At 36.0% G+C, this 24,969-nt stretch overlaps 1 protein-coding gene across 1 annotated transcript in view; it reads right to left on the reverse strand.

Moving 5' to 3' along the window:
* Positions 1–24,969, reverse strand: part of KIF2A (kinesin family member 2A) — a 56,043-nt gene that overhangs the window by 13,382 nt on the left and 17,692 nt on the right. The window contains exons 2-15 of the mRNA XM_082301946.1: positions 20,518–20,612; positions 19,155–19,274; positions 18,494–18,548; positions 16,341–16,463; positions 15,685–15,785; positions 13,180–13,275; positions 12,346–12,400; positions 9,215–9,377; positions 5,799–5,889; positions 5,588–5,651; positions 5,090–5,181; positions 4,710–4,852; positions 3,792–3,996; positions 760–870 (exon numbers count right to left, since the gene is read on the reverse strand). Coding sequence (XP_082158072.1) covers positions 760–870; positions 3,792–3,996; positions 4,710–4,852; positions 5,090–5,181; positions 5,588–5,651; positions 5,799–5,889; positions 9,215–9,377; positions 12,346–12,400; positions 13,180–13,275; positions 15,685–15,785; positions 16,341–16,463; positions 18,494–18,548; positions 19,155–19,274; positions 20,518–20,612 — 1,514 coding nt within the window. The remainder of the gene's footprint in view (positions 1–759; positions 871–3,791; positions 3,997–4,709; positions 4,853–5,089; positions 5,182–5,587; positions 5,652–5,798; positions 5,890–9,214; positions 9,378–12,345; positions 12,401–13,179; positions 13,276–15,684; positions 15,786–16,340; positions 16,464–18,493; positions 18,549–19,154; positions 19,275–20,517; positions 20,613–24,969) is intronic.

Consider the following 24,969-nt stretch of genomic DNA (forward strand, 5'->3'; position numbering starts at 1 on the left):
GGCATAGGATTTATGAAGTTAGAGTCATACAATGATTTGAGTTGGAATAGACCTCCAGAGGTCATTTAGTTCAACCCCCATGCAGGGGGCAGGGACATCTTCAGCTTGGTCAGGTATGTCTCAATGGAAAAAAAAAATATCCTGTCATTTCATTAGAAAACTGGAGTAAAAAAGGTTAATAAAATGCTATTTTACCACCATTTTCAAATTAGAACCATACCTAACCCCTAAAGGGAAGATTAAGCTGCCCTAAGACCATGGTTTTCACACTGTCGTCTGCAGACTTCTCTGGCCTCTAGACTAATTAATTCAAAGAAGCTTGTGAAAAGTAACCAAAACAAACAAGCCTAGTAATCAGTATGCACTGCAGAGCGTTCACATTCTCATAAGGAGAAATGTTAAGGATCCACAAATAAAACAACTGGACATCAGGACTTTTATCTGTCTTTTCCCTCATCTGTCACAAGAATTCTGGTTTTCAGACTGGTGCAAATGCACATTTACAGCTATTCAACATTTATGCATTTTAAATATCTCTAAGGATTGTGACTAGACCACTTCACCCTTTGGTGAAGAAATTTCTCCTAATATTCAATCCAAACCATTGAGAAATGTCTCTATTGAAATCCCCCTCCACATACAATGTCAATTAGTGAATAAATTTAAGTCCAACACACTGCCAGTAGCAAGCAACCAATTTTAAACATAAAAGCCTAAATTTGCAGTGTCTTTTCTCTTTGCAATACCAAATCAACTTACCATACAGGTACGTGAGTTTTCTCCAATGAATGAATCTCTTAGCACCTGAGTAAGTTTACTTGCTCTGAAGGGTGTATGAGGTTTATTTCGGCCTAAGGCTCTTATACACTCCTAAAAGAACAAAAAGGTTCTTCATCATGGGTTAAATAAACATAATAAAAATGCAATTCAGAATCAGAAAATACATGCCTTATATTTGATGGTCTCCCCCAAAAATATCATTAAAATTTACCACTGAAGCTTGGATTCAGTAAGTGTTAGGCTTCTACCTCTCATTAAGCTCAGTAGAGAGGAAGGAATTTAAAAAGGATTAGAAGCCTAAAAACTGTCTCGATGCCATCCAAATTGCTTACATCTATTGTATCCAACAATAAAACTAAACAGTGTTGATGTGAAATGTTCAGGCTTACAATTATTCCTGATTATCAGCTACAAAAGCCTGAATGACATATAACCTCTGCCAGCAGCAGCAGTATGGACAGGGACATGGGTTAACTGTATCAGTTAAAAGCAGTGGCTTTGATTCTGACTCTACCACTGTCTTTCTTTACAGCTTAGAAGAAAACAAACTTTCTGAAAGCTTCCACAAGTCACAAACCAAGCAGGCACAGCTCTCTACTGGAAGCAAGCTCCCTACTTAGCATTGGAAGACACTTGAAAACGTAAGGTAGCTCCCTGTTCTAAAATACTCTTTATGTGAAGAAACAGGGATAAGATCTTCTCTTCCATTCACAGAGGCAAGAGGCTACACTAATATTTGCAATTGATTTGGTTCCAATGAGCAATACTGTATAGATATAATTACTACAGAAGTTACAGCAGCAACGAAGTACAACAGTACAAACCAAGATACCATTAATCTAACCATCAGTTCTGTCCACTCAGCACTCTAAGATTGTCTAATAAGCCAAGAAATTTTAATTTTAAATTTTGTTGTCATCATAATATTTTGACTGTTAATTCCAGATTCTGCCTTTGCCTTAACAGACATCTCTTCAGATGGAAGGCTTCCTTGGTGCACTTCTAACAAATCTACACACAGAACTTCTACAACCAACCACACTTCAAATGTTTTTCAAATTAGAGCTTTGCTTTTAGCTGCACTAATAGATGGAATGGCCTCGGTGTTACATGAATAATTCTACAGAAGTTCAACTAATCCTCCAGCTGCAGACACATCCTATGTTGAATTACTGATATGGCAATCAGCAAGTTTAATTAAGATATTTTAATTTACTATAATGATTTTTAGTTTGCTTACTCCTGAAAAATTAGAATTGGGTTATCTCCTTATTAGTAAAAGATTATAGAAAGACACCAGCAACTTCTAAATTTGAAACAGTTTTAAACTACTTTTGGTTTTCATTACAGGTCTGAAAACCAGGTAACAAAATGACCACACTACTTCCATGTAAAGACATTATACAAACAACTTCCCATGCCAAAATCCTGAACAGGTTAACACAGGACTGATATACAGATGGAAAGAGCAAATCTTGGATTAGCAACAAAGACCATTTTGTCAGAACATACAAGTTTAATTGGAACTTGAAAATAACTTCATGGCTCCTGAATACAAATGGAAAAGGCTGTGTAATGCTTTTGTCGAGAGATGAAAAATGGAAAACATATCACTGAGAAACTTCTATCTTTTTGTACCACCTTTTAGACCTCTGAAAGACCTCAATTTCTTTTTATTTCCCCCTCCCCCATACAATTTGGATGAAAATCACTGGTACAGCAGCAGAAGAACCTTTTGCTATAATTAAAAAAACAAGTTGTATAAAAATTAACCAAATATGTTGTATGAGCACTATCCAGTACAAAATAAATAAACTCAAAAAAACCCCAAAAACCAAACCCCCAAAACAAGATAGCTTTATTCAATTACATTTGGAAACTAGTAGTAACATCAACCCAATGGTCCCTGCATTGCTTTCTTTGATGCTAAATCAGAATAGGCCACAGTTTTGGAACTGCTGCTTCCAGTTTTTCAACATGCCATACAATTTTGTAATGACACATTATACATCGCTATTTTGTGGTGTGTTGTGAGATCTGTTTAGTCAGATGCCAGTTTTCTCCCAAGTTTATATTGGGAATAAAAAAGTAACCACAGTGATCTTGGGGTTCAGATTTTTTATATAAAACCAGTGTTGGTGCTGAGAGCAGTAAACCTAAGCAAAACTAACCAAAACCAGAGATAAATTCTCAGACATTCACAATTACTGTTTCTCCAGTTTGAAATCAAAAAATTACTTTCCCTATTCAGACTGAACCTTTTCTAAGCACCATAAAACATCATACAAAAAAGGCAGATTTAAGTAGTATTTCTTAGCTCTGTTTATATGTCCTGGACTGATGTATGAAAATCTGTAAAGTGACTGTGTCAGACAATTTGCTATGAAGAAGAGTTGTCAAAAATGGATTTCACCTTTCAAGGTTTATTTTAATTAGTTGCTAGTTTTTCTGGACATGTTGCTGTTGCTATGCTATAGTCAATATATTAACAGCAGTAAATATGTTGTCAGTGTAGTTTTATTTTTTATTTAAAAGGGAAATAAATAGTGAGATCAGTAAGAATATCTCCTGTTAGTACTTCATATTTTGAGTACCAAAGTAACTAATTTGCTTTCCTATTTCAGATATATATCAGAAATGTCTGCAAATTCAACCACTGGGGACTTGTGAAGTTGTTTTATTTGGGGTGTTTTCTGTTTCGTTTGTTTGGGGGTTTTGTTCTGTTTTTCAGTTGGTTGGTTGGTTGGCTGGTTGGTTATGGTGGGGTGTTTTGATTTTATTTAACAAAAACTACATGTAAGTTGATAGCTCAATGTTTCTGCATTGTTTCTACTTGGGACTTACTAAGTGTTCCCTCAGGCATGCAGAGGAAAAATCAATACACTGTTTTATCTGTCATATCAGTAGACAATGTAGACAAGCAAAGCCTGCAAAAACACTAATTTTACTTGTCACTGCTATTATATGTAGGCTTCCACCTACTCAAGGGCAATAGAAACATTATCAGTTACCTTGAGTGCTAAAAGGCTCTTGTTAATTTCTGCACCTTCCAGTCGAGTCTGCCTATCTGCACTCGAAGTATCTGCTCCTCTTTCATTCCCAGCCAAATCAATCAGAGAAAATTTACCATGCAATTTCCCTTTCCTTCTGAGAATAATCTGAAACACTGCATGGCTTCGAGATGAGTGTGCATTTGCAGATGTCTGGCCAGATGTCCTTTAAACAAGAGAAGAGCAGGGAAAGATATTAACCACTGGAGGACCATACATATTAAACACTAACCTCACAATGATAGGTTTTTCAGGCCAGGTTCCTGTATTTTCTTACATGTTGACAGCATGTCTAACACTCTTGTGGACACTAGACATAGAACCCTAATAATTGGATATACATAGTACAATTATGCCTCTTTTTCCATCTCTTTGAAAGAAATGGAAGGTTAGTAACATTTTGCCTGCCTTTTAAAATTATATCTTCATATATTTCAGATTATCAGAGAGTTTACACAAAAAATGCTGATGGCACTTTTATCTGATCATGCACCAGTCCATGCTCAAGGCTAATTTTAAAAACAATGAAGCTGAAGTCTTTAAAAAAAAAAAAAAAAAGTGCTTAACCTCTGCCAGTACACATCAAGGCCTTTTACAGATGAAGAACCTGGCAGCAGTCCAGTTTTTAAATGATGTGAATTTAAGTCAGTAAGCTGCTTACATAATGCATGCAATTCACATCCTCCTGAAAAATCAGTTATTTCTCTTTAGGAGACAGAGAACTCTAAATGTTTCCATTTAAAACACAGGTATATTCCTTATTGCAGACATCATCAAAAAATCCATTGCATATTAAATACCAAACAAAGATACTCCCAAAAAATCGTGTTGTGATTTTTTAACGTACAATGAAAAACTGGTGTAAGCTATGGAAGATACCTGCAGCTGTTTCCTACTTCAATAAGCTTCAACACATCTTCAACACATTTGACTTCCCGCTCCTGTAATCCCACCACCTGGACTTGCTGTTTCCCATCTTCTAACACTCTTAATTTTGTCTTCCTGTTCAACAAGTCAAAAACCTTAGGGAAGGAGGAAAACAGAATAGTTAAAAGAGCAGTTTTAAAAAAAATCCCTGTTTCAAATTCCATTTCAAATAATGCAAAACATTCCATGGAAATACACGATTGGAAGGGAAATGTAAAGAATTCTTTGAAATTCAGCTTTTAATATAAAGAGGAAAAAAAAAATCTTTTATGTGACAAGCTCAAAATCTTTCGTATAAGAAATTCCCTCTTAGAAAAAGACCAAGTACTGACCTTACCACTGTAGATCTCAAAAAATGTTGCATATACTTGAAGTTCTAATTTCTTATAGTTTGGCTTCTTTAGCATTAGAAAGACATCTCGAGCTGTGAATACATTTCCAGAATAAAAAGTAATCTCATCATGTGTTTTCATTTAGAGAAGATTCATTCATGTGTAACAGTCTGTTTTACAGCATCTCATATTTTCCAAGAATGACAGATAGGGTCAGTCAACCAAGTCTAAAGCAACACAGTCTAAATTGCCACATTACACTGGAAGATGCAGAAGACACCAAAATTATAAACTTACATCATCTGTTACTGCATTTTTGTTAAGTAATCTATATTTACATTATTGTGCAAAGGATACACATCTAGGAACAACTTTTGATGTTATCAAGGCTCCACTGTAATGTAAAGTAGGTAAACTGTTATATTTGTATGACAAAGCATAGAAAATTTATAGATCTCAACTGATCTGCCTGAAGCCAACTGATCAATGAAGTCTCACCTGCAAGTGCATATATGCCTTTAGAACAATCTTGGTTCTTTCCTGAAAAGTCGCCACCCATAGTCTAAATTAAATAAAATAAAAACAAAGGAGAAAAGGAAAGCACCATAAAAATCACAGAACTGTAGTTTACATATTTCTGTTTTATTAGAACTCATTTAAGTATGTCATTTACAAAAAAAGAGTATTGCTGACTTGTAGAACTACTTACATGGGTTTTTCCACTGCCTGTTTGTCCATATGCAAAACAAGTGGCCATTCCCCTTTCAAATATGGTCTCCACTAATGGTCGAGCTGTAAACCTTAAATGCAAAAAAATCTGTACTTAAGAAACTGAAGTACTTTAAGATGCCACTACCACAAGGAAAATTAAAATGATAAGGCCAAAAGTTACAAAATAGATACTTTATATCCTATACTTTGAGAGGTCAAAGGACATTCTTACTTTACTTTCTGAAGTAAGGAGACTACAAGCTCTAAGGTATTAGAATTTTCCAAACCATCGTAAGCTACAAGATCTCTCTCATTCATTTTGCAACAGTATTACTCTTCTTTAAACCCCAAAACAATCATTTCCTTTTTTTAATAATCCAACACCCCATAGTTTACTAAATGGAGTCTGGAGCTCCCTAAAGATGCCAGAATAAGATATTGAAGTATGACAGTGTAGAAGACAGGAGTTTTGTCAATACTAAAATTCTGCTGTAGGTTTTTTTTTTCTCCCCAAATCAACTTCCAAGATTAAATTTGAAAGACAAGCAGCCAAAACAACATTGCACATCTCAAACTGAGAACATGCATACATTAAAAAAGGGCTCAAGATAATGGATACCCAAGCTCAAGAATGAAAAAATCCAGTTATCCCTGAGGCACTATTTGCTGTGTCAAAAATATTTTCTGAAGTATCATTTCTTTTTTTAGAGAATTAATTTTTACTTTAAGAAACAAAGAGTTATTGTTCCTACTTCAGCTGCTTATCACCATTATTTCCCTGTACACTCCAAAGGCAAAGGGTAAACTAATGGAGAGTTACACACAGAGAAAGTCTCTCTCTAAAACTCTTTCCAAACTTTTTCCAGTTGTTTACACATAAATTACCTATAAGTGACCAACAAAAGAAAAAATTAATTACAGAAACACTGAGATGCTCCAACCTTCTTTCACTCTGCTTTCAAACACAACATCACTTACAAAAATAATATGGGCTAGACGGAGCCATTCAGCAGCAACCCAGGGTTATGTAAAGAATCTGTGTTAGCTGAACCATAAATTTTCATCAAGAATATACTAGATGATTCCTGAACAGCCTTAGTCTTTCTTTCTTTGCTTCTTCTAAGTATGTACGTCCTGTCTTCTCAAGAGGATATTCCCATATTTTGATGTTTGTTCTTTCTATATATAAAAATTTTAAAATTGACAGTCTATCCATCTTAGAAGCACACTCCATTACTTCTGTTTGATTGAATTTGAAACTATTTATTTTACTGATTTATTAAAAAGGGACTTAAAGGTATCTATTTTAAAGTAAGACAAAATATAAACATATCTAAAAAAGTTTTTGTAAAGGATTCACAACTCCAAATGAGTATGTCAAAAGACTCCAACTTTACTTTTACCAGAAATTTTATTTGTAAACTTGGTCCTTCAGAAATGTAAACTGGTTCTCCTTTAAAACTCCTAAGGCATACCCATTCCAACTAGTGAGTGTTCTTTAATATTAACAAAAATTTGCAACTCAGGGCTGTGCCTCATGGATTAAAAATACTTAAAATACAGGTTAAGCAAAATAATAACAGTAGTAATAATGGTATTAATGGCAGTAGTAGTAATAATAATAGAGCAGTATTTTTCTACCTTGGACTGAACAACTTTTTTTCAGTATAGACATACAGTAAATTTAGCATATTGGAGAAAACTGGAGCATCTTGACACAACATTTTTTTCCTCAGTATGACCCTGAGGCTCTGGTGAGAGCACATGATGCTACCTATCTTGCTCTTACTTCTATTATTACAGGAGACCTTAAAGCAGACTACCCTTCAAGAAAAAAATCATTATTGTGCCATATAAGGGAGAGGGAGAAAGACTAGAGATTCACTGTTTCAGTATGAATACAATAATCTTAAAATATATTGCTATATTGCCATTAATATATTACATAACTAATAAAAAAAGCTGAAAAAACTCAGCACAAAAATACAACACTGTATACCAAAGCCACCTCTCACATTTAAACATTATGTTCACACAGATAAATAAAGAAAGGAGGGAGATTAGAAGAATGGATTGTCAAGCAAGAGAATTATTTCATGCATCATGAATCAGCAAGCTCTCCCACAGCTCTTCAGTATCAAGGAAAGGAAAGATGCTACTAGCAGACAACCAGCAGAGACAGAAATCTCCAAGGACACAGCTTTGCTGTTTAGAACTCTTTTGTTAGTGTTAGGTTTATAAGATTTTCCTTTCACCCCCTTCTCTAATTATAACAAGCATAAGACAGAAGTTTTTATTTTCACAACTTTTTAAGAATTCTTTTACTATGATTTTTTTGTTATCCACTATCAATGAGGTCATGATCCTAACTTTCACTTACTTCCCAGTTCTGGATTAAAAACAAGAATTAAGATATTTCTCTGTCAATACTCTTTAAGACTATGGGAAGCAGTTCCCAAGCATAAGAAAAATTATCTTCACCAAATTTCTTTTTATTATCAATATTCCCTGCAAAAAGCTTCACAGTATTTAGATGCATACCAAGATTTTGACCAAGATTATGTCACAGTGTCTAACCCTGCCATTGTACTTCAACCGTATGTACTTCATTTAGTTACTTGTTCAAGGGAAATAGTTAAATCTAAACATGCTTTTAAAAATGCTGTGTGAATTATTCTGTATCAACAGTGGAAATGAAACAGAAGAGCAAAGAACAAAATGGAGATCCAATTACCTTGGGCCTAAAAGTGGATATGTGTCTGTTGCTGTTGGTTTTTAAATTAGGAAGATTTGGCATTTTCAGCAAGATAACTTAGCTCCATACACTTCCATGTTATATCAGCCAGATTGCTTCCAGAAGGTAAGTTAGCTCAGGTACCTCAGCAATACTGCAATATAAACTCACTCACTTTATTTGAACTCTTTTCTCACCCTCTACTGATTTGTTTCCATCTCTTAATTATCCTATATTCAAACTGCAAGCTCTTTGGTGCTAGGGCTCTCCTTTTCTTCCAGGTTTCCTGATGACCAAAAGCCACGACTCAGGCTTCTCAGGTGCTGCACACACACTAATAAGACAATAACCCGGAAGCAGATGGAGAACTCATTATGTGGCTCACGTAATCAGCAGCTGAGGAGGCAGGCAATACTTGCAAGAGCCTGGAAAGCAGCAGGGCTTGGAAAAGGATTGGGAGCAGGACTGAGGTCACAGAGGTGGAGATGACATTGCAGGTGAAGAATTAGGGATAAAGAGTTAAAACAGAAGTAAACAGGTAAAAGAATGGAGGTAGCAATATACCATCTGGTAACACAGATAGTAAGAAGAAAGTCTATGACCAAGGTTAAGTGTGACAGTTATTAGCATGGAAAAAACACGACAAAAAAGATTCACCAAATAAAAGCATATACACATACCTGTAAACCATTTCATTAGGAGCCGTGTCATCAAAGGCATAATCAAAACGAAAAGTTTGGTTTTCTAGGTACCTTGTCAAATCCACCTTTTGTTTTGGTTCATGTACCATCACAACATCTTTACTAGGAATTGTTATTACATCAAGGTCTTTCATTAAAGTTTCTATAAAATAAGTGAAATATATATTTAACTAACAACACATCATTATTTTTACATTATCCCCTTGTTTACACTCTTGTAACATCTCAGATAACACAGCTCCTCCAAGTAACAACACTGCAATGGATTAGGGCTTCTGATGCCTAGATAGTAATCTGCTACGGAAGAGATTTCATTTTGGAAGTCTATTCATCCTATCCTACCAATTGACAGAAATTAAAGAGAGGTAAAAACTGTTTAGAAAGACTATGATCATTAACTACAGCACTATCATTGTAACACATTATGTCTTCTATAACACTTTTCATGGATTTGAGGTCTTATTACTCAGCAACTATAAAGCCTTACAGCTTACTGTAAGAATTCTTTGAGTTTTTATAAATACCTTCTGTAGTGGAGAAACTAGATGCCAGTACTATACTGCTTCGACTGAAAACACAAAGAAATTACCATTCTTACGATAATATGTTTTATTTTAAAGTTTTATCTATATATTTTCTTTAAATTTTGCTTTCATTCCTCACAGACATCTTAATTTGTGTATTCCTCCTGGAACCTACAGTACATATCTTTAATATATAACTCTTCTAAAGTAAAATCCTTTCTGAAGATTACCTTGTAAGCAGAAAAAGCTGAAAATTATAATGATCCTTCCTACCTCTGTGACTTCAACAGTGAAATCTCAGATTGTAATTACTATACAGCACTGCAATTTACTGCTAATTGTTGTATGATATATGAGTCAGCAAAACACAGAACCCAGTGATCCATAATATGCACAAAAGTAAAGACCCTTTGTGTGTACAGTTGTGATTCACTAATGTGTCCTACTTGCATTTCTATGTAAAATTTCTTAAGGCATGCAGTTCAAGAATTTGATGTGACTTTATACAACCAGATAGAAACCTTTTCACAAGTTAACATCCTGATCAAACAGTACAATGGTTACCATTGCATTACATTACACACCAATGGAAACACACATTCCAGTCACAGTATAATCAATTTTTCAACTGCACTGCAATAAAATAAAATGCAATTATTCTGCAGTAATCACAGACAAAAAGTAAGGAACAGTGACAAAAAGGAATGTATGATGGACAATTCTTTGCAGCAAAAACTTTTTAGTTTAACCAGTCAGAAAAGGATTTTTCTTTAACAATTGTTTGGAGTAAGACATTTACTTCCTGCCAGCTATTTGGTATGAGAACCTGCATTCCTTGCTGATGAAAATTAGAAATAGTGTCTCTGAAACCCACCACACATTTCACAATTATAAATTCATGTCACTGAACTAAAATCTTAAGGTGTCACTCTGAACACCTACTTCCTGCTAAGTCAATCTGCAGAAAAATTGGTGCTGAGAACACCTAATGTTTTTGGTCATAATTCTGCATTTGTGAGATGACAAAACAAATTAATTTTATTTCTTTTATTCATAGGGCAACAGTCTAGTATCCTTAATTCTTTTATACTTTTCTATGATTTTATGAGAAATACTGTTTCTTATGAACTGAGATTGTATCATGTGGGTACTAGATTATCATCCCCGGCATAGATTATTTAGTTAACACCTTTTTTACTGCAGTTTATTCTTAAAAATGCAAAATGGCTTTAGTATCAACCTCATTTTTACTTAGATATTCATCTTTCTACAAACACCTCTGATCTACTTTTTTAATAGCTCCCAACCACTAATACCTAAGATATGCCACTTCCACAAAATCCAATCCTACTTCTGAATCCCAATTAATGTCCCATAACAATTTGTTTTCATTTACTGCAATTTCACTTTGTCCACCTTCAGCACAGGTAGAAAGTGACATTTTTTCCAACAGAAAAAGTAAAAACGAAAAAAAAAATAGAAGCAGCAATGTGACGGAGAAAAATAAGACAAAACCTAACTATATACTGGTATCAACATATGTATGGGAAAAGGGAAAACATTTTTCCCATTTTCCTCCGGATATGCTTCAGATAATCCTAAATGTGTAGTTTTGACAGTATAAAACCAATAAATGGCATCCCAAGTTGCTTCAGCATCAGACTGATGCTCTTTTGAGTCCTTCAGCTGAACAGAATATAAGAGAATGAGAAGGAGAGAAACATCTTGCAACACTGGATTCACACAGGCTGCAATTCAGTAGCCATTTGTGTTCCTAAATTCCCACTGACGGTAAAGAACTTCCTAGGAAGATTGGGATTTAACTGGAGTTGAAAGCTGAACAGCTTTTTGTTGTTCGGTTTTGGTTTTTTTTGAATACAGACTCCAGTCTGATGAGCAGGCAGTAAGAAAAATAGTTCTAACACTCATCACATTAAAAAAAAAAAGTCATTCAGGAGTTCTTTTAGGACCTAACAGTTCTTTAGTGGCATTTGATATGCTCTAGGGTAACTTTGCCAGCCCAGAGCAGCAACTCCAGGGTGTACAAGTTTTCTGTTTGTCTGTAATCCATTATCCCTGTGAGGATGTCTTGAACATGTTTAGGCATGACCTACCATGTCCTAAGACACTTCCTGAATGTCTGATTCAAGACCACTTGAAAGTATAAAAATATATGTACAAAAACATGTATGAAAGTTTTCACTGTGTAACTCTCTTCTCAGGAGATCACTTGAAGGACACTTTAAAATAACAGTGATCCAAACACAATGTAAGAATACTGAAGGAATTAGAGTAGAATTCATTTCCAGATCAACTAAATACATCCTAGATGACCTTGGGAAAAAACCGCACTCTCCCTGTGCCTCAGCTCCTAATACATAAAATTGTGGCAGTTAAACTACTTTTCTCCCCATCGCTATGCAGGTTATGATGAGTCTACAAATTTTCTAGGTCCGTCACAATATTGTCTTATATATAAGAGTTTCACCTTTGATCAGTATTTCTTGAGTTGTTTAACACAAATAATGTTACTACCAGAACCAGCTTTTCAGATAAACAAATCAACAAAACCTTCAGTGATCATACCTTTTTTATTGAGTGGTCGTTTTCGTACACAAACACAAATCCTGTGCTCATCAATCTGCAAAGGAAAGTCATTTAGTGAACTATACCCGAATTCCAGTTACAAAATATTTAACTTTGACTTCTCTTTTTGAGTTAAATAACCAATCATTTAAACAAAGAGAAATTTCTAAGACAGTGAGTCATGTGAGCATGTAAAAGCCCCTTGTGTCTGTACAGTAGCCTAGAACCCAAAAGGGAGAACCAGACATTAACAAAACTCTCTGCAGACAGTGATCTAATCCTACAGAGCAACAGGTGGTATTGGACTATTGCAAGCAAATCCAGCTTTAACAGGGTAGATATGCTATTGACAGAAATTGTCACATTCTCTGATTTCCATAGAATCTGACAGTCTTCATCATTTAAGGATTCTGCTCCTCAGACTTGTCTGTAAACCAGAAGACCACATCACCTTTAAAGATCAAATATTAATCATTACGCTAAAAAGGGCTTTTCAAAAAAGTTTCATGGTTTTGTGTACACATCCCCTAGTATCCCAGGAAAATTTTATCATACAAAGGCTGAGTAACTACTTAGTACATATTGGCATTATTTAATAGTAAAAAAGATACTTAAACAACTTAACAGTAGTTCAGTGAATTAGGACTTCCAAAACCTACTCATTTCAATATCAACAAATTTCTGAAAAAATAAACTCATGTTATACTGAATACTAATGTATATTAAAATACCTACTTTTCACATTAATAGACAGAAGTATACATTGAAAAAAGATGAAAACATACAGCAAAAACACAGAAGGATATCACATTTCTGTGTTGCTGGCATACTTACAGGATCTGCAGTTGTCAGTGGTCTATAATCCAAACTTCCCCTGAAATCTCTTATCATACACATAATTTCATAATTTGGGTTTGTTGCATCAACATCCTAAGAAAAAGCAACAGAATTTCTATTTTACTTTTTGTTTCCAGAAAAAGCCTAAATTAATAATCTGTAAGAAAAATACACATTAACTGAAATCTTACTTTTTCTGCAAAACATCAGAAATGTCTCTTGCAAGTTTAACATAAGGTTAATGCCTTTTTCCACTCTGATGTAGTTAATTTATTGACGATAAAGGAAACAGCTAAATCCTTCCAATGTCATGCTCTTGGTTGGCATATAATAGAAAATACTTTTTAATTGAGGACTCACTAATAGTCTACTCAAGAGAGAGAAATTACTGCTGCCTTTGCCAGAACTTCATACTGAAGAAACATACAGTCAACACCTAATCAGATATGGCACTCTGACAGACGCACAGATACTCCACTACACAGGTACAACACACACCACAGAGGACAGTGCAGGAGCCCCAGCTGCTCTAAACACAATCTTGCTGGATACAAATCAGTTAAAGTAGCTTGGTCCTAACTATTGGTTCTGTGTTAATTTATACAGATACTTGGATGCATTACAAATTCTTCCAAGGGTGGTCCCAGATCCCCAGCAAAGCAGAAGCAATCCCAAGGATACTCAATAGGCAGCATCCAGGCTGTGAGGATTTTGGATGAGATAGAGTTAATTTTCTCCATAGAAGGATGTGGTATACAGCACTGTTTTGGATTTGTGCTGGAAACAGGGTTGATAATACATGGATGTTTTAGCTATTCCTGAGCAGCATTTACACAGCAAAGTCCTTACTTGGTCCTCACCCAACCCCACCAGCAAGGTGGCCAACACAGCCAGGACAGCTGACCCCACAACACAGGCTCAGAACACAACCCATGCTTAAACCTGGAGCCATCAGTACCAGAGTGAAATGACATATAAGAGGCCATGCATAGAGCACCACTAAGCTGAGCCTGAGCCTACCCTCTTCTCTGAAGAACTGATTTAACAACTTCCCATCACTTCTCCTTGCAAATACATGTTCTGCAACACTTCAGGACATGCTGCTGATGCCAAACACAGCCAACTCTGGTGCTCACACCCTACTAAGTTTTGCATGGCTACCCCCACATGATACAAAACTTCTGAATCACAGCTGGCTGTGAACACAGTGTAGACACTCTCAGAAAGCACTGGATTGGGGTTACTAAGCTGAAAGGGAGCCAGCTCATTCTTTGTACTTGTGACACAGCCAATCCTCACCTCAGAAAAAACTGCCCTGGTAATCAGAAGCTGACTGTACCTTGATGTCATTCACTCTGACTACAGTGAACTAAAAACTGCTGACAGTAAGTCTTCACAAAATGTTTCTTTGTAACATTCAGAAAAGAGTATTGCTTATCACAGAGAAAGCATTTACCTAATATTCTTCAAGCCCTGTTTAAAGGTCTTGCATACTAGAAGTCAGAGCTTGGTGAATTATTGCTGCATTTCACAACAACCTATCCATACAGAAGTTTAAGACTCAGATGCAAAAGGAGTGTTCACAGGAGAAATAAAAAGAAAATTTTACAACTAACACCATTTCCAAGTATTTTAATACATAAAGCTTAAAATGGTCATTCCTTACCCATGAAGACATATTAATGTTTTGTGTAAATGATGTAAATTATAAAACACAAATTCAACATAGGTGATTTTATATCAACTTGGAAACATCATTAAACCATGAAAAGTAAATTGTATGAATGATTTACTTGATCATGGTAATTCTCATGTCAGCAGCAGATTGGTACTATGTCTTTAGAGACTAACACATAAGCACAGGGCTGCCAACAAGATTACACTCCTAGTTTTGCTAAAGCTTTTACACCATTGTGACAGAAAGTCATTTAATATTAAGACATTTTTCTCAAAGGATTAGCAACTTCATTTCTTTCATACAAGTTTTAAACAACTGTCTGACAAGCCGCTTGCATGATGAAATTATAAATATATAGACTAGTTTAAGGAAAGAAACATTAAAAGTCACTGTTAAAACTTGACCCTCAAGTAGATCTATAAAGCATCAAAGATCATAAAGAACAATTTATCATAATCTCGTATTACCTCCTGTAGAATAACAGACCTCTCTAAAAGTCAAAAGGTTGGTTACTGTCAAAAATATATTTTCCCTAAGAAATAGCTATCATCAGTATTTGTTCTCTGAAGAACATGCAGCAAGACAGCAATTGAAAGCAATGATTTCTGTAGGAAGAAAAAGAGGGAGAAAACCATCTAAAGTAGTAGTTATGAGAGCAAGGCTACCAAACACCAAAATATTTGTCAAACCTGTATATAGAATGAAAATATTTAATTTCAAGATTATCACAATTCATAAAAATTCTTGAACACTGAAAAAAGCACAATGATTTTGCAAACTTCTCTTGCTGACATGTGATTTCCAGTTGAGCTAAAAATACTAACCTGAGCTCTTTTTTCTCTAAGTTCCTGCTGCTGTAACCTTCTTTTTTCACGCTTCTCTTGCAATTTTTCTACCTCTTTTACACAGTTAGATTTTCTACGTGCTTAAAGAAAAAGACGCAATTTTAAAATATTTTCTGTATTTACACTGTAAACTTCAATTTAATTAATGTATCAATAATTAGAATGCACCAACTATCAACTATATCTTCAAGCAAATCTGTATTAGTATAGAATCATTACGGCATTTAAATTTCTAAAATGTGTAAAATTTATTAGAAAAAATGTCATGAGAATGGGACAATAATTACACAAACAAAAATATATGACCTTGAAAATATATTTGGACAGATACATGTGATCTCTTGGTTTGAAATAAAAGTAAGCCCAGGCAAAATTTTTAAAAAAATTAAAAAAACAAAAAAAGAAGATAAACACACCACTATGGTTAAAAGAAAATAAAGGAAAAACAAATTCCAAATACTAGTACAATTATGACAAAAATGAATTTGTTTAGCCACAGCTTTCTGTTAAAGCTCCTCAAGGAAGCTGACAACTGAGTGTGTAGACTAGTTGTCATTTATGGATAACAACATAATCCAAGAGAATGTACATGTAATGCCCAGAATGAACGAGTCCTTGATACACGGTTTACATACAAGGGGGTCCAAATTCCTTTTTTGCAGCTTGAACTGGAGATATATCTGAAACAGTACCATTCTGTTGAGAGGAGGAAGACTGCTCGGGAAGCTGAGTAGGTCGTGCACGCGCAGAACCAACCACTGCAAAGGAGAAGCACAAAGCTCGTCTGGACATGGAGGACTAACCTTTCCACACATTTATGAAATGCTTTGTTAAGATGAGTTGAAATGAGGCCCCTTTCCAGACACAACAATTTACTGTGGATGAGGAGGAGCTGTACTCACAGAAAGTCTATTAATAAAAACATCTGGTATACAGCCTTTTATCCTAATGCTGTACACTTGCACAACATAGTTATTAAGTGCCAATGCTGCACATGCGTATTTTTAAATGCTGCAGAATTAGTACAACTTACTATGTCCACAGAATGAAGTGTTTACTTGGAGATATACAGTCCTGAAACATTAAATGCTTCAATTTTATTTATATTGTAGTTACACCCAAAAAAGTAGTAAGAAAAGAAGCCCCACTGTTTCAAATTCACTAGATTCTACAAAATGCTCCAACCCCATTGAGCCTACAATCTCTGGAGGAGCAAAGCACTAGAAATTAAAGCCAGTGAAGTGCAGCACAATCTGTAAGCAGAAGAAACAAGCCTTTTTGCCTCTGTACTGGAAGGGATACAGATACAATCAATATGTCTAAACTTATGCATTGATTCTATACATGCTAAGAATGCCAGTTTCTGAAGAAGCTGTGATGTCTTTTTCCAGTGAATGCAGTGGGAGTGGTGAGCATGCAAGCCTCTGTGATTCAGATGAATGATTTAAATTGTTTTTCAAGTAGTTGCTTCGATCAGCTCTGCTTCAGCTGGCCCATTTCTTGCACACACTTCTAATAGAGTGTGTCGGAAGAGTGCAAAAGTGAAGCTATCAGCTCTGATCAGCAGCTAGTCCAAGTGAAGGTCAGCTCACTGTACAACACGGAAACAACTACAGAAACTGGTTTTGAACAGGACAGACAAGACAAATGCCCAGATCATTCCACATATCATAGGAGATCTCCCTTACAGCACAAACTGACTACACAAAATAAGACAGTGTGCTGAGAAAAGCTGAATTGTAAGGCCAAAAAAGAAAAATATTTAGGCCAACAGTGAATAGTAAGAGGCATGGTACTTATTGAAATACAAGTTACAGGGTTATTTCATACCAAACGGATAATTTACTACAAATGACAAAATGTATGGATGTGGGACAGTCCATCAGTAAGACATCTCATATTTAAACCATACCAGGTCAGGGAAAAAAACCAAACCACTCTTGTATTTTCAATCTCCTTAATATCCCCAGAGCCAAATGGCAGAAGGGCAAAAGTGGTCCCAATCAGAAGAGTCTGATCACATGCAAAGATATGCAAGCCCACTTGTTTTCCAAGTTTAAACAGATGGACTGGAATCTAGTCTGGAGTAACATTAGTAGATTAATGTTTGGAAGAAGAGTCATCATCATCATCACCATCACCAGTACAAGTTAATTAAGCTGAACATAGGAGAGAAAATGAAAACAATAAGCAGTAACTATTCTTTCACATGCTATAGATGCATTACATCTGTATTCATCCAATACATACTTTTCACCTATTCTCCTGTGGTATTTCAGCAATTTTTTTCAGTTTTTTTCACTGTTAACTGTAGAGTGATAAAAAATCTGTAGGACTAAAGTATTCTTTGAATGACTGTTTACACACAGGCTGTTACAAAACAACAGCCTGTTAACAAAAAAAGTTAAAAAATTGAAAATGTTAAGAATTTAAAGTGCACTACTTTGTGTATACTGAAACATTCAAATAAGCTGAGGACACTTATATGAAAAGTCCCTGCATGTTTTAATGCTGCATAATTATCTTCAAATTTTTGCACCTTCAGGTAATTCAGCTTAACTTTCATAATGCTATATTGCTTAAACTTGCACATAAATATTATTTGTACTGTATGAATTCCTAAGTATACATAGGAATAATTCTAGGAATTATATACCATGTCTTTTACATGCCACAGGCATACATACCAAATGAGAAATGTAAAACTATTAAAGAATACTGGATAAACAGGAGGTTAAAATGTTACCATATTTTTTACCTCATTGAAATGGAAAGAGATAACTTTTACCTCTATTATCTCTGGCAGGAGGGTCATTCTTAGAAGGTAACACAGTTCGTCGACTCTATAAAGAAAGAAGTCTCTCTTACTTATCACCATATTATTGAAAACATAAACTGCAGCCCTACTGCTGCTTCTTTCCAGTGAATGAAAATAACACGACACGAACAATAGAGATCTTATTGCTGCCAAATCGCACCATGAAAAATAGTTGTTTCGATGAGCTCTGCTTCAGCTGACCCATTTCCTGCACACAACTTCTAACAGAGTGTGTCAGAAGAGTACAAAAGTGAAAGTATCAGCTTTGATCAGATGACACTCCAAGTGAAGGCCAGCTCACTGTACAACATGGAAACAACTACAGAAAAATCTTTCTGTAAAAGTGAAGGGGTGAAGGCTGATTGAACTGTATGTACTGTTTCAGAAAACTCCAAAACCTTTTATATATATTTTTCATTAAGACATTTAGTTATAAAAATATTAGTTCCCAACTCCCTCTCTGCCAAACCTGTTCTTAAAAAAATTTAGAAATCCCTATTCACTACAGGAAAAAGAAAGGAACACAGTTATCAAACAGTACCACAGACACGAAAGTTACAAATTCGAGCAGAACACCATGTATAGAGCTACTGTACAGTTACCACGAACATGTTGCATAGATATTACCAACCTTCACAATTTTGTTTACTTTGGCTGATGAAGCAGGTGGTGGTAATGTTTCTGGACCAGGTTCAATATCTTCATCCGGTGCAAGATCTGGGTTAAGTGAAAATATGCTCTCTAAATCAATCTGTGAAAAAGAGTATAAAACACATTAATGACTCTTAACATAAATCCTCTCTATATCTCCTGTTATGTTTGACAATAAACAATTAATATATTTAGTGGTTTTGCCCCACAATTTGTTCATTCTAAGACCTGAATTATTTTCTGTTCACTAAAAACAGACTAATTTTTGGTCTTTGTATTATTTGAAAACACATCATTCAGTAGAAGGATGAATTAAAAATGACCAATAGATAGTATAATTTTGTAAAGTGATCAAACTAAGACAAAAGTAGCTAGTATTATTATGGTAATTTGACAATTTGCAAAATACGTAAGACATTCCATAACAGAAAAAGAAGGAGATTTCAGTAATCTTTAATTTCCCAGACAGTGCAAAAGAAACAAATTGCAAAGACCAAAAAAAAAAAATCAAACCATAGCTGAAACCATGTTAAATTTATCATGCTTCTTTTTTTCAAGTATTATTAAGTGTAATTCAAACTGCTATAAAATGTAAGGGAGGAGGGGCAAGATCTTAAAAATATGATTTTGTAAAAATGTTGAAGAGCTTTGGTCACTATAGACTTCTGTTTCTCTTGGCTGGACCTTTCAAAGACCTCTGTACTGTATAGATTCTGGGTGCCTTCAGCTGATGGAATCACCAGGACTTCCTCATGGCTTTTTTTTCTTTTTCCTGTGTTTTCACAAAACCAGTAAAGTGTAAAGCGTAATTATTTCTGACATGCTTCTCCAAACCGAAACTGGCTAACACGGTCCAAAATTTAAAGGAAGATAGAGTAGGAAAGTGTTACACAAAAAGACACAGTTTCATAAGGAAAGCAAGGCTGGAAAATTGTTGCCAAGAATAACTGAATAAACAAACAAACTGGTAGTTAAATTCCTCAAGAATACAAACACAAGACGATGTCTAGTTTAGCTCTCCTCCCAGTTTCCTGTCTGAACTGTGTGTCATTCTCCCTACTAAAAATTTTATTTTTCTAGTTGTAAAAATAGGATAACAAAGTCAGCATTTGTAACCTGGTTCAAAATCAACAGATGATAAGAACAGCTTAAAAGCTATGACACAGAGCTCAGGTACAAAGAAAACAGAATTTACTCAACACTTCCTGTTCAAGACAGTCTGTAACCAAAGAATCATCAAGTAAATTAAGATTTATGTCTCATTTGTTTCCAGCGCAAATTCCAAAGTAATATTCACGTAGATTACACATTTTTTAAAAAAAATTCTAAATAAATAAGTTTACCTCTTTCCCTTTAGTATCTCCATTTTCAATCCATTCAACAGTTACACTTTCATTATCTTCATTTAGGGATGTTACCATAGCTTGGTGAATTCGGCCTAGAAAGCAAATACAAGTGATCGTTTATTAACTGGTAGAAAAAATTTCCAGAACTTATTTTCATCCCTGCACTGAGACATATAGAGAGAGGTAGGAAGAAGATGGTTGAAAAAAATGAGGTGATAAATAGAAGGTGATTGTAGGTCACACACTGTGAAGTGGCTCAGACCTGACCCACCAGTGGAGGCTCTAATCAGACAGTCAGCATCCAAGTGAAAAGCACAATGAACAGAAAATGGAGCGGTAAGTAAACAGAACACCTCAGGAAAGCCACACCACTTAGACTCTCTCTCCTTGAGAGCAGAAAACTCCAATACCAGAAGATACCCACAGGTGCTAAAGGCCCCTGAAGTGCATTTCACATAGGCTTGTTTGTCTCCCCTTCTAGGCTGACACAACATTACACATCTCAACACAGAAATTAAGGCCTTTGAAATTGTGTTCTGATACATATTTTTTAAAGGCACTAGTCAGGTGGTAGTCCAACTAAAATAAACTGCCTGGAACAACACAAACCATTATTTTAGAAAGAGCTACTTACACTGACTGCTGAGCTTGAGTTAAGGTGCTTTTGCATTGACTTCTCCAATGAAAGACCCAAAGGAAGCAAGCCCCCACAGAGTAAAATAAAACTAGTAAATCTTCAGTAGGAATAAGGATTTTTCTTCTAAAATATGTAGTACACTGCAATTTTTGTGTGTCCTATGCACAGTGAAAAGAGCAACTGGAAGAGCAGGACAGCCATGCACCGACACAAAAGGATCAAGATCCAAGTGTCACACTGATTTCATATCCATGCTTTACCCTAAAGTACCAAGAACTGAGGTTTCTAAAGAACACGAGTCCAAAGCAACTTCTCCTCTCACACCCTGCTGTAATGAGGGTCCATACGATGGAGAAGCAATACCTTACTCCACCTGCCACAAGCTGCCCCCTAGGACTACATGCAATTCCCAAAGCATGAGTGATCATCCTGGAGCAGTTGTGCAAATGCTGCTGCTGGGCATCTGCTCAGGGTGAAATACAGCACAATCAGCACACATGCTTCAGTCTGGGCCTTCTCTGCCTTGTACTTACTCTTCTTTTCTAAAGCTATTGGCCCCACAAATCCCTTTTAGTTTTCTGCTCCACTGATTGTTTCAACTTTCTGTTTTAGCAACTTCAGTCACAATTTAACAGTTTTCCAAAAACAACAACAACAAAAAAAACCAACAAAAAAAACCAACCAAACAAACAAAAAAAAAGGGTTTTTACACTCTAAGCTTTCTAGGGCCTGCAGAGGGACAGAAAGAAAGAAAAACCTTGAGTGATATCCCAGAATAACTCAGCTAACAGTGAGACTAACAAATGTATACCATTAATATTTCTTTTATTACAAAGGCTGCCTAAACATTCACATCTGGTTAAGACTCAGAAAGAAGAGAGTTTATGGGTAAGTGTCATGGAAGATAACAGCAAATCCCTGTACTGTCACACGGTGTGTGGAGGAAGAGCCTAGCTGCAGCTTAGGCGAGGCGTAGTGCTCAGGGAACTCGCAGAGCAGCCAGCAGCCCTGGGCAGCATCGCAGCACTTGCCTTGCAGGCAACACACATCATACATGCATTTATACCTCCATGCTTCTGGCCCAGAGCATAACAGTTGCTCCCACACTAAAGAAGGTTAAGTAGTTTTTTAACATTCTAAGTAAAAAGCCTCCCCTTTTGCTTCACTTGGTTTCTGTCCTCTGGCATTCTCTTGTTTTTATTTCCCTGACCCATGCTTTTTCTGAACAAATCCTTCCCTTTGTGCTTCCTGAGCACCATTCTCGCTACCCTCAATACTCCTCTCCATTACTATTTCAGCATTTAATAACCTCTCAGGACTTAATTTTGTGCAAGAACACTGTTGTAGAACTGTTGCAATGAGCTATATGGTCCTTCAGCAAAGTAGCAACAGAAGCTGCTGTCTTCCTGTAGCAATGTCACTCCTGCCTCTTCTGCAAAGTGTGCTGAGACCAGGCCACATGGACACAAAAGCTCGGGGAACTGGGAATTTAAGCTTACATTGGTATGATCTTCTGCTGCTGTTTTAAGGCTTGGCCCAGCTGTCAATTCATAATCAAGAGAGAAACAGTGTATGGAAAACATCTGTTTAGTAAAACATATTCTATACGATATTACAATAATACTTTGTTCATTATCAAATTTTAAAAATTTTGCAGAAAACCACTATTCACAGCTGAAACCTGTGACACTGTATTAGTCACAGAGCCATCATGTAAGTCCTACTACCTGTTTCTGTGCTCTGTTACTTTTGACAGAGAACAAGTAATATTTAAAAAAGGTTTCATCTATGCCATAACAAGTGAAAAGAGATCAAAGCAGGCTGATGAATGAACAGAAAATACCCCACACTCTAACAAACACAGTAAGCCAGCATGCCTTAACAAAAGAATCACAATAAATCTTCCGTCTCTGTGCCAGATTTCATCCCTTCCCTGGCCAAGAAAGTCAGGGCTGAATAAAAAACACAAAACCCCACATACTAACAAAAATAAAAGTTATGTCCATCTTCCAAATACTCTGAGCTTAAACAGAAAATGTTCACTACAGTGTTTAAACTGGCAAGGTACTCATACTATTTGTTCCCAAAAATTCTTTGTGTTACTAAAAGTTTACATGCTACTGAAGTGCCAGATAGAGCATTTACATCTTTACAATTGCCTCTTGCTCTCTGGAAACAGTATTCCATTATATTTTTCTAGTACACAGCTGAATACAGCAGCTGGGAAATTCAGGAATGCCAGCAACCAATTAGGCTGGCATAAACCTCGTCTAGCATATAAAGCAAGACTAAGCTACAAATGCTGAAGTGTAAGAGCCCATCTGCCAAGAATGTTTCAATGCAATGACCTTAATTTCTGGTGCACTTTCTAGAGCTGTATCAAAATTTGACATGTAAGCATGTCCATGTAAACATGAACCAGCTTTATAAGCTGAAGAAGTAACAAGTGATTCAAGACCATCTTCACACACACCTTAAAACCAGAAGAAGTAGAGCTGATACAACTCTTCACTTGGCATTTCCTTAATTTCTAGTGCCTCTCCTCACATGATTAGAATTCGGATCACAAGCAACATTTTTTTTCTGAGAAGTTGTTCCATTTCTGTAGGGCTCCCAGAGAAGCAGTCACAGCACCAAGCCTGAGTTCAAGATGTGTTTGGACAACAACTCTCTGGCACATGTTGTGGCTCTTGTCCTGTCCAGGGCCAGGAGTTGGACTTAGTGATCCTGACAGGTCCCTTCTAACTCAGCATATTCTGTGATTCTATGGGGCTAAAACTAATGGAGAAATTATTTGAAAAAGCTATTATTTGGGTAAGTATGTTCTGTCATATAGCACATGACATCTGACTAATCTCCTACTGACCAGAAAATACTGCTGCATAAAAAATGCTGCTGCCAATATGAGAGAAAAGTGTGTGACACCAACACTTTACAATTACCTTAAATACACAGACATTACAATATCAACTCACCATTCCCTTTCTCTCTAGTCATCTGATGAACATTTGACAAACAGAAGGAAGCAAGCATACTGATCTGATCTACAGACATATGATATAAATATCCTCTACTGTAAAAGTTCTTAGGGCAGCTAGTGGTGCACAAAAAGGTTCAGGAACAGCAGTGCAAGCAAATAACCAGGGCTAATCAAACATTTTTATTAACCCCTAGCCTAGGTAGCAGTGCCAACTCATTGTAAATACCAAATGTACTTAGATCCTTACCTCTAAGCAAAGAGAACATTTTCTACCTGCCAAACTTCTCCAAACCACAATTTTGAAGCAGTGATCAATCAAAAAAAGCAGTGATCAATCAAAAGCAGTGATCAATACTAAACCCATGGCCCTTTCATCTTCCTACTACTTTTCAGAAACGTAAGTTATCAGTGTGAAATACGAGTTGGTGTCTAAATTACAGTCTGGACTACAGCTGTGGCTGATATGTGACAAACTCCTTTGAATTCTCCCAAGTGACTCAAGACATGGAGTTGGACCGCATTCTTCCCCACCCTTCCACATAATTGAAGTGTGCCTGCCCCAAAAGATATAGTACTCACACATCTCATGCAAAAGCTTTATGAAATCTTAGAAATAGCTTTGAGCCATAATAATTAAAAATTTACACTCAGGCTCTGGATTGGGCTATGGAGAAGAGAGGTTTAAAATTTCCACTATGATCCTCTCATTCCACCCCCAAAGCAGTAGGAGGACCCTACCCAGCAGTGTTATATTATGACCATCATACAGTTTAAGCCTTGTTAGCCCAAACCCAGGCAACTATTTTGAGCAGGACCAGGCCACGGCAGTGTT

Source organism: Coloeus monedula (genome assembly GCF_965178545.1).
Source record: "Coloeus monedula genome assembly, chromosome: Z".
NCBI classification, from domain to species: domain Eukaryota; kingdom Metazoa; phylum Chordata; class Aves; order Passeriformes; family Corvidae; genus Coloeus; species Coloeus monedula.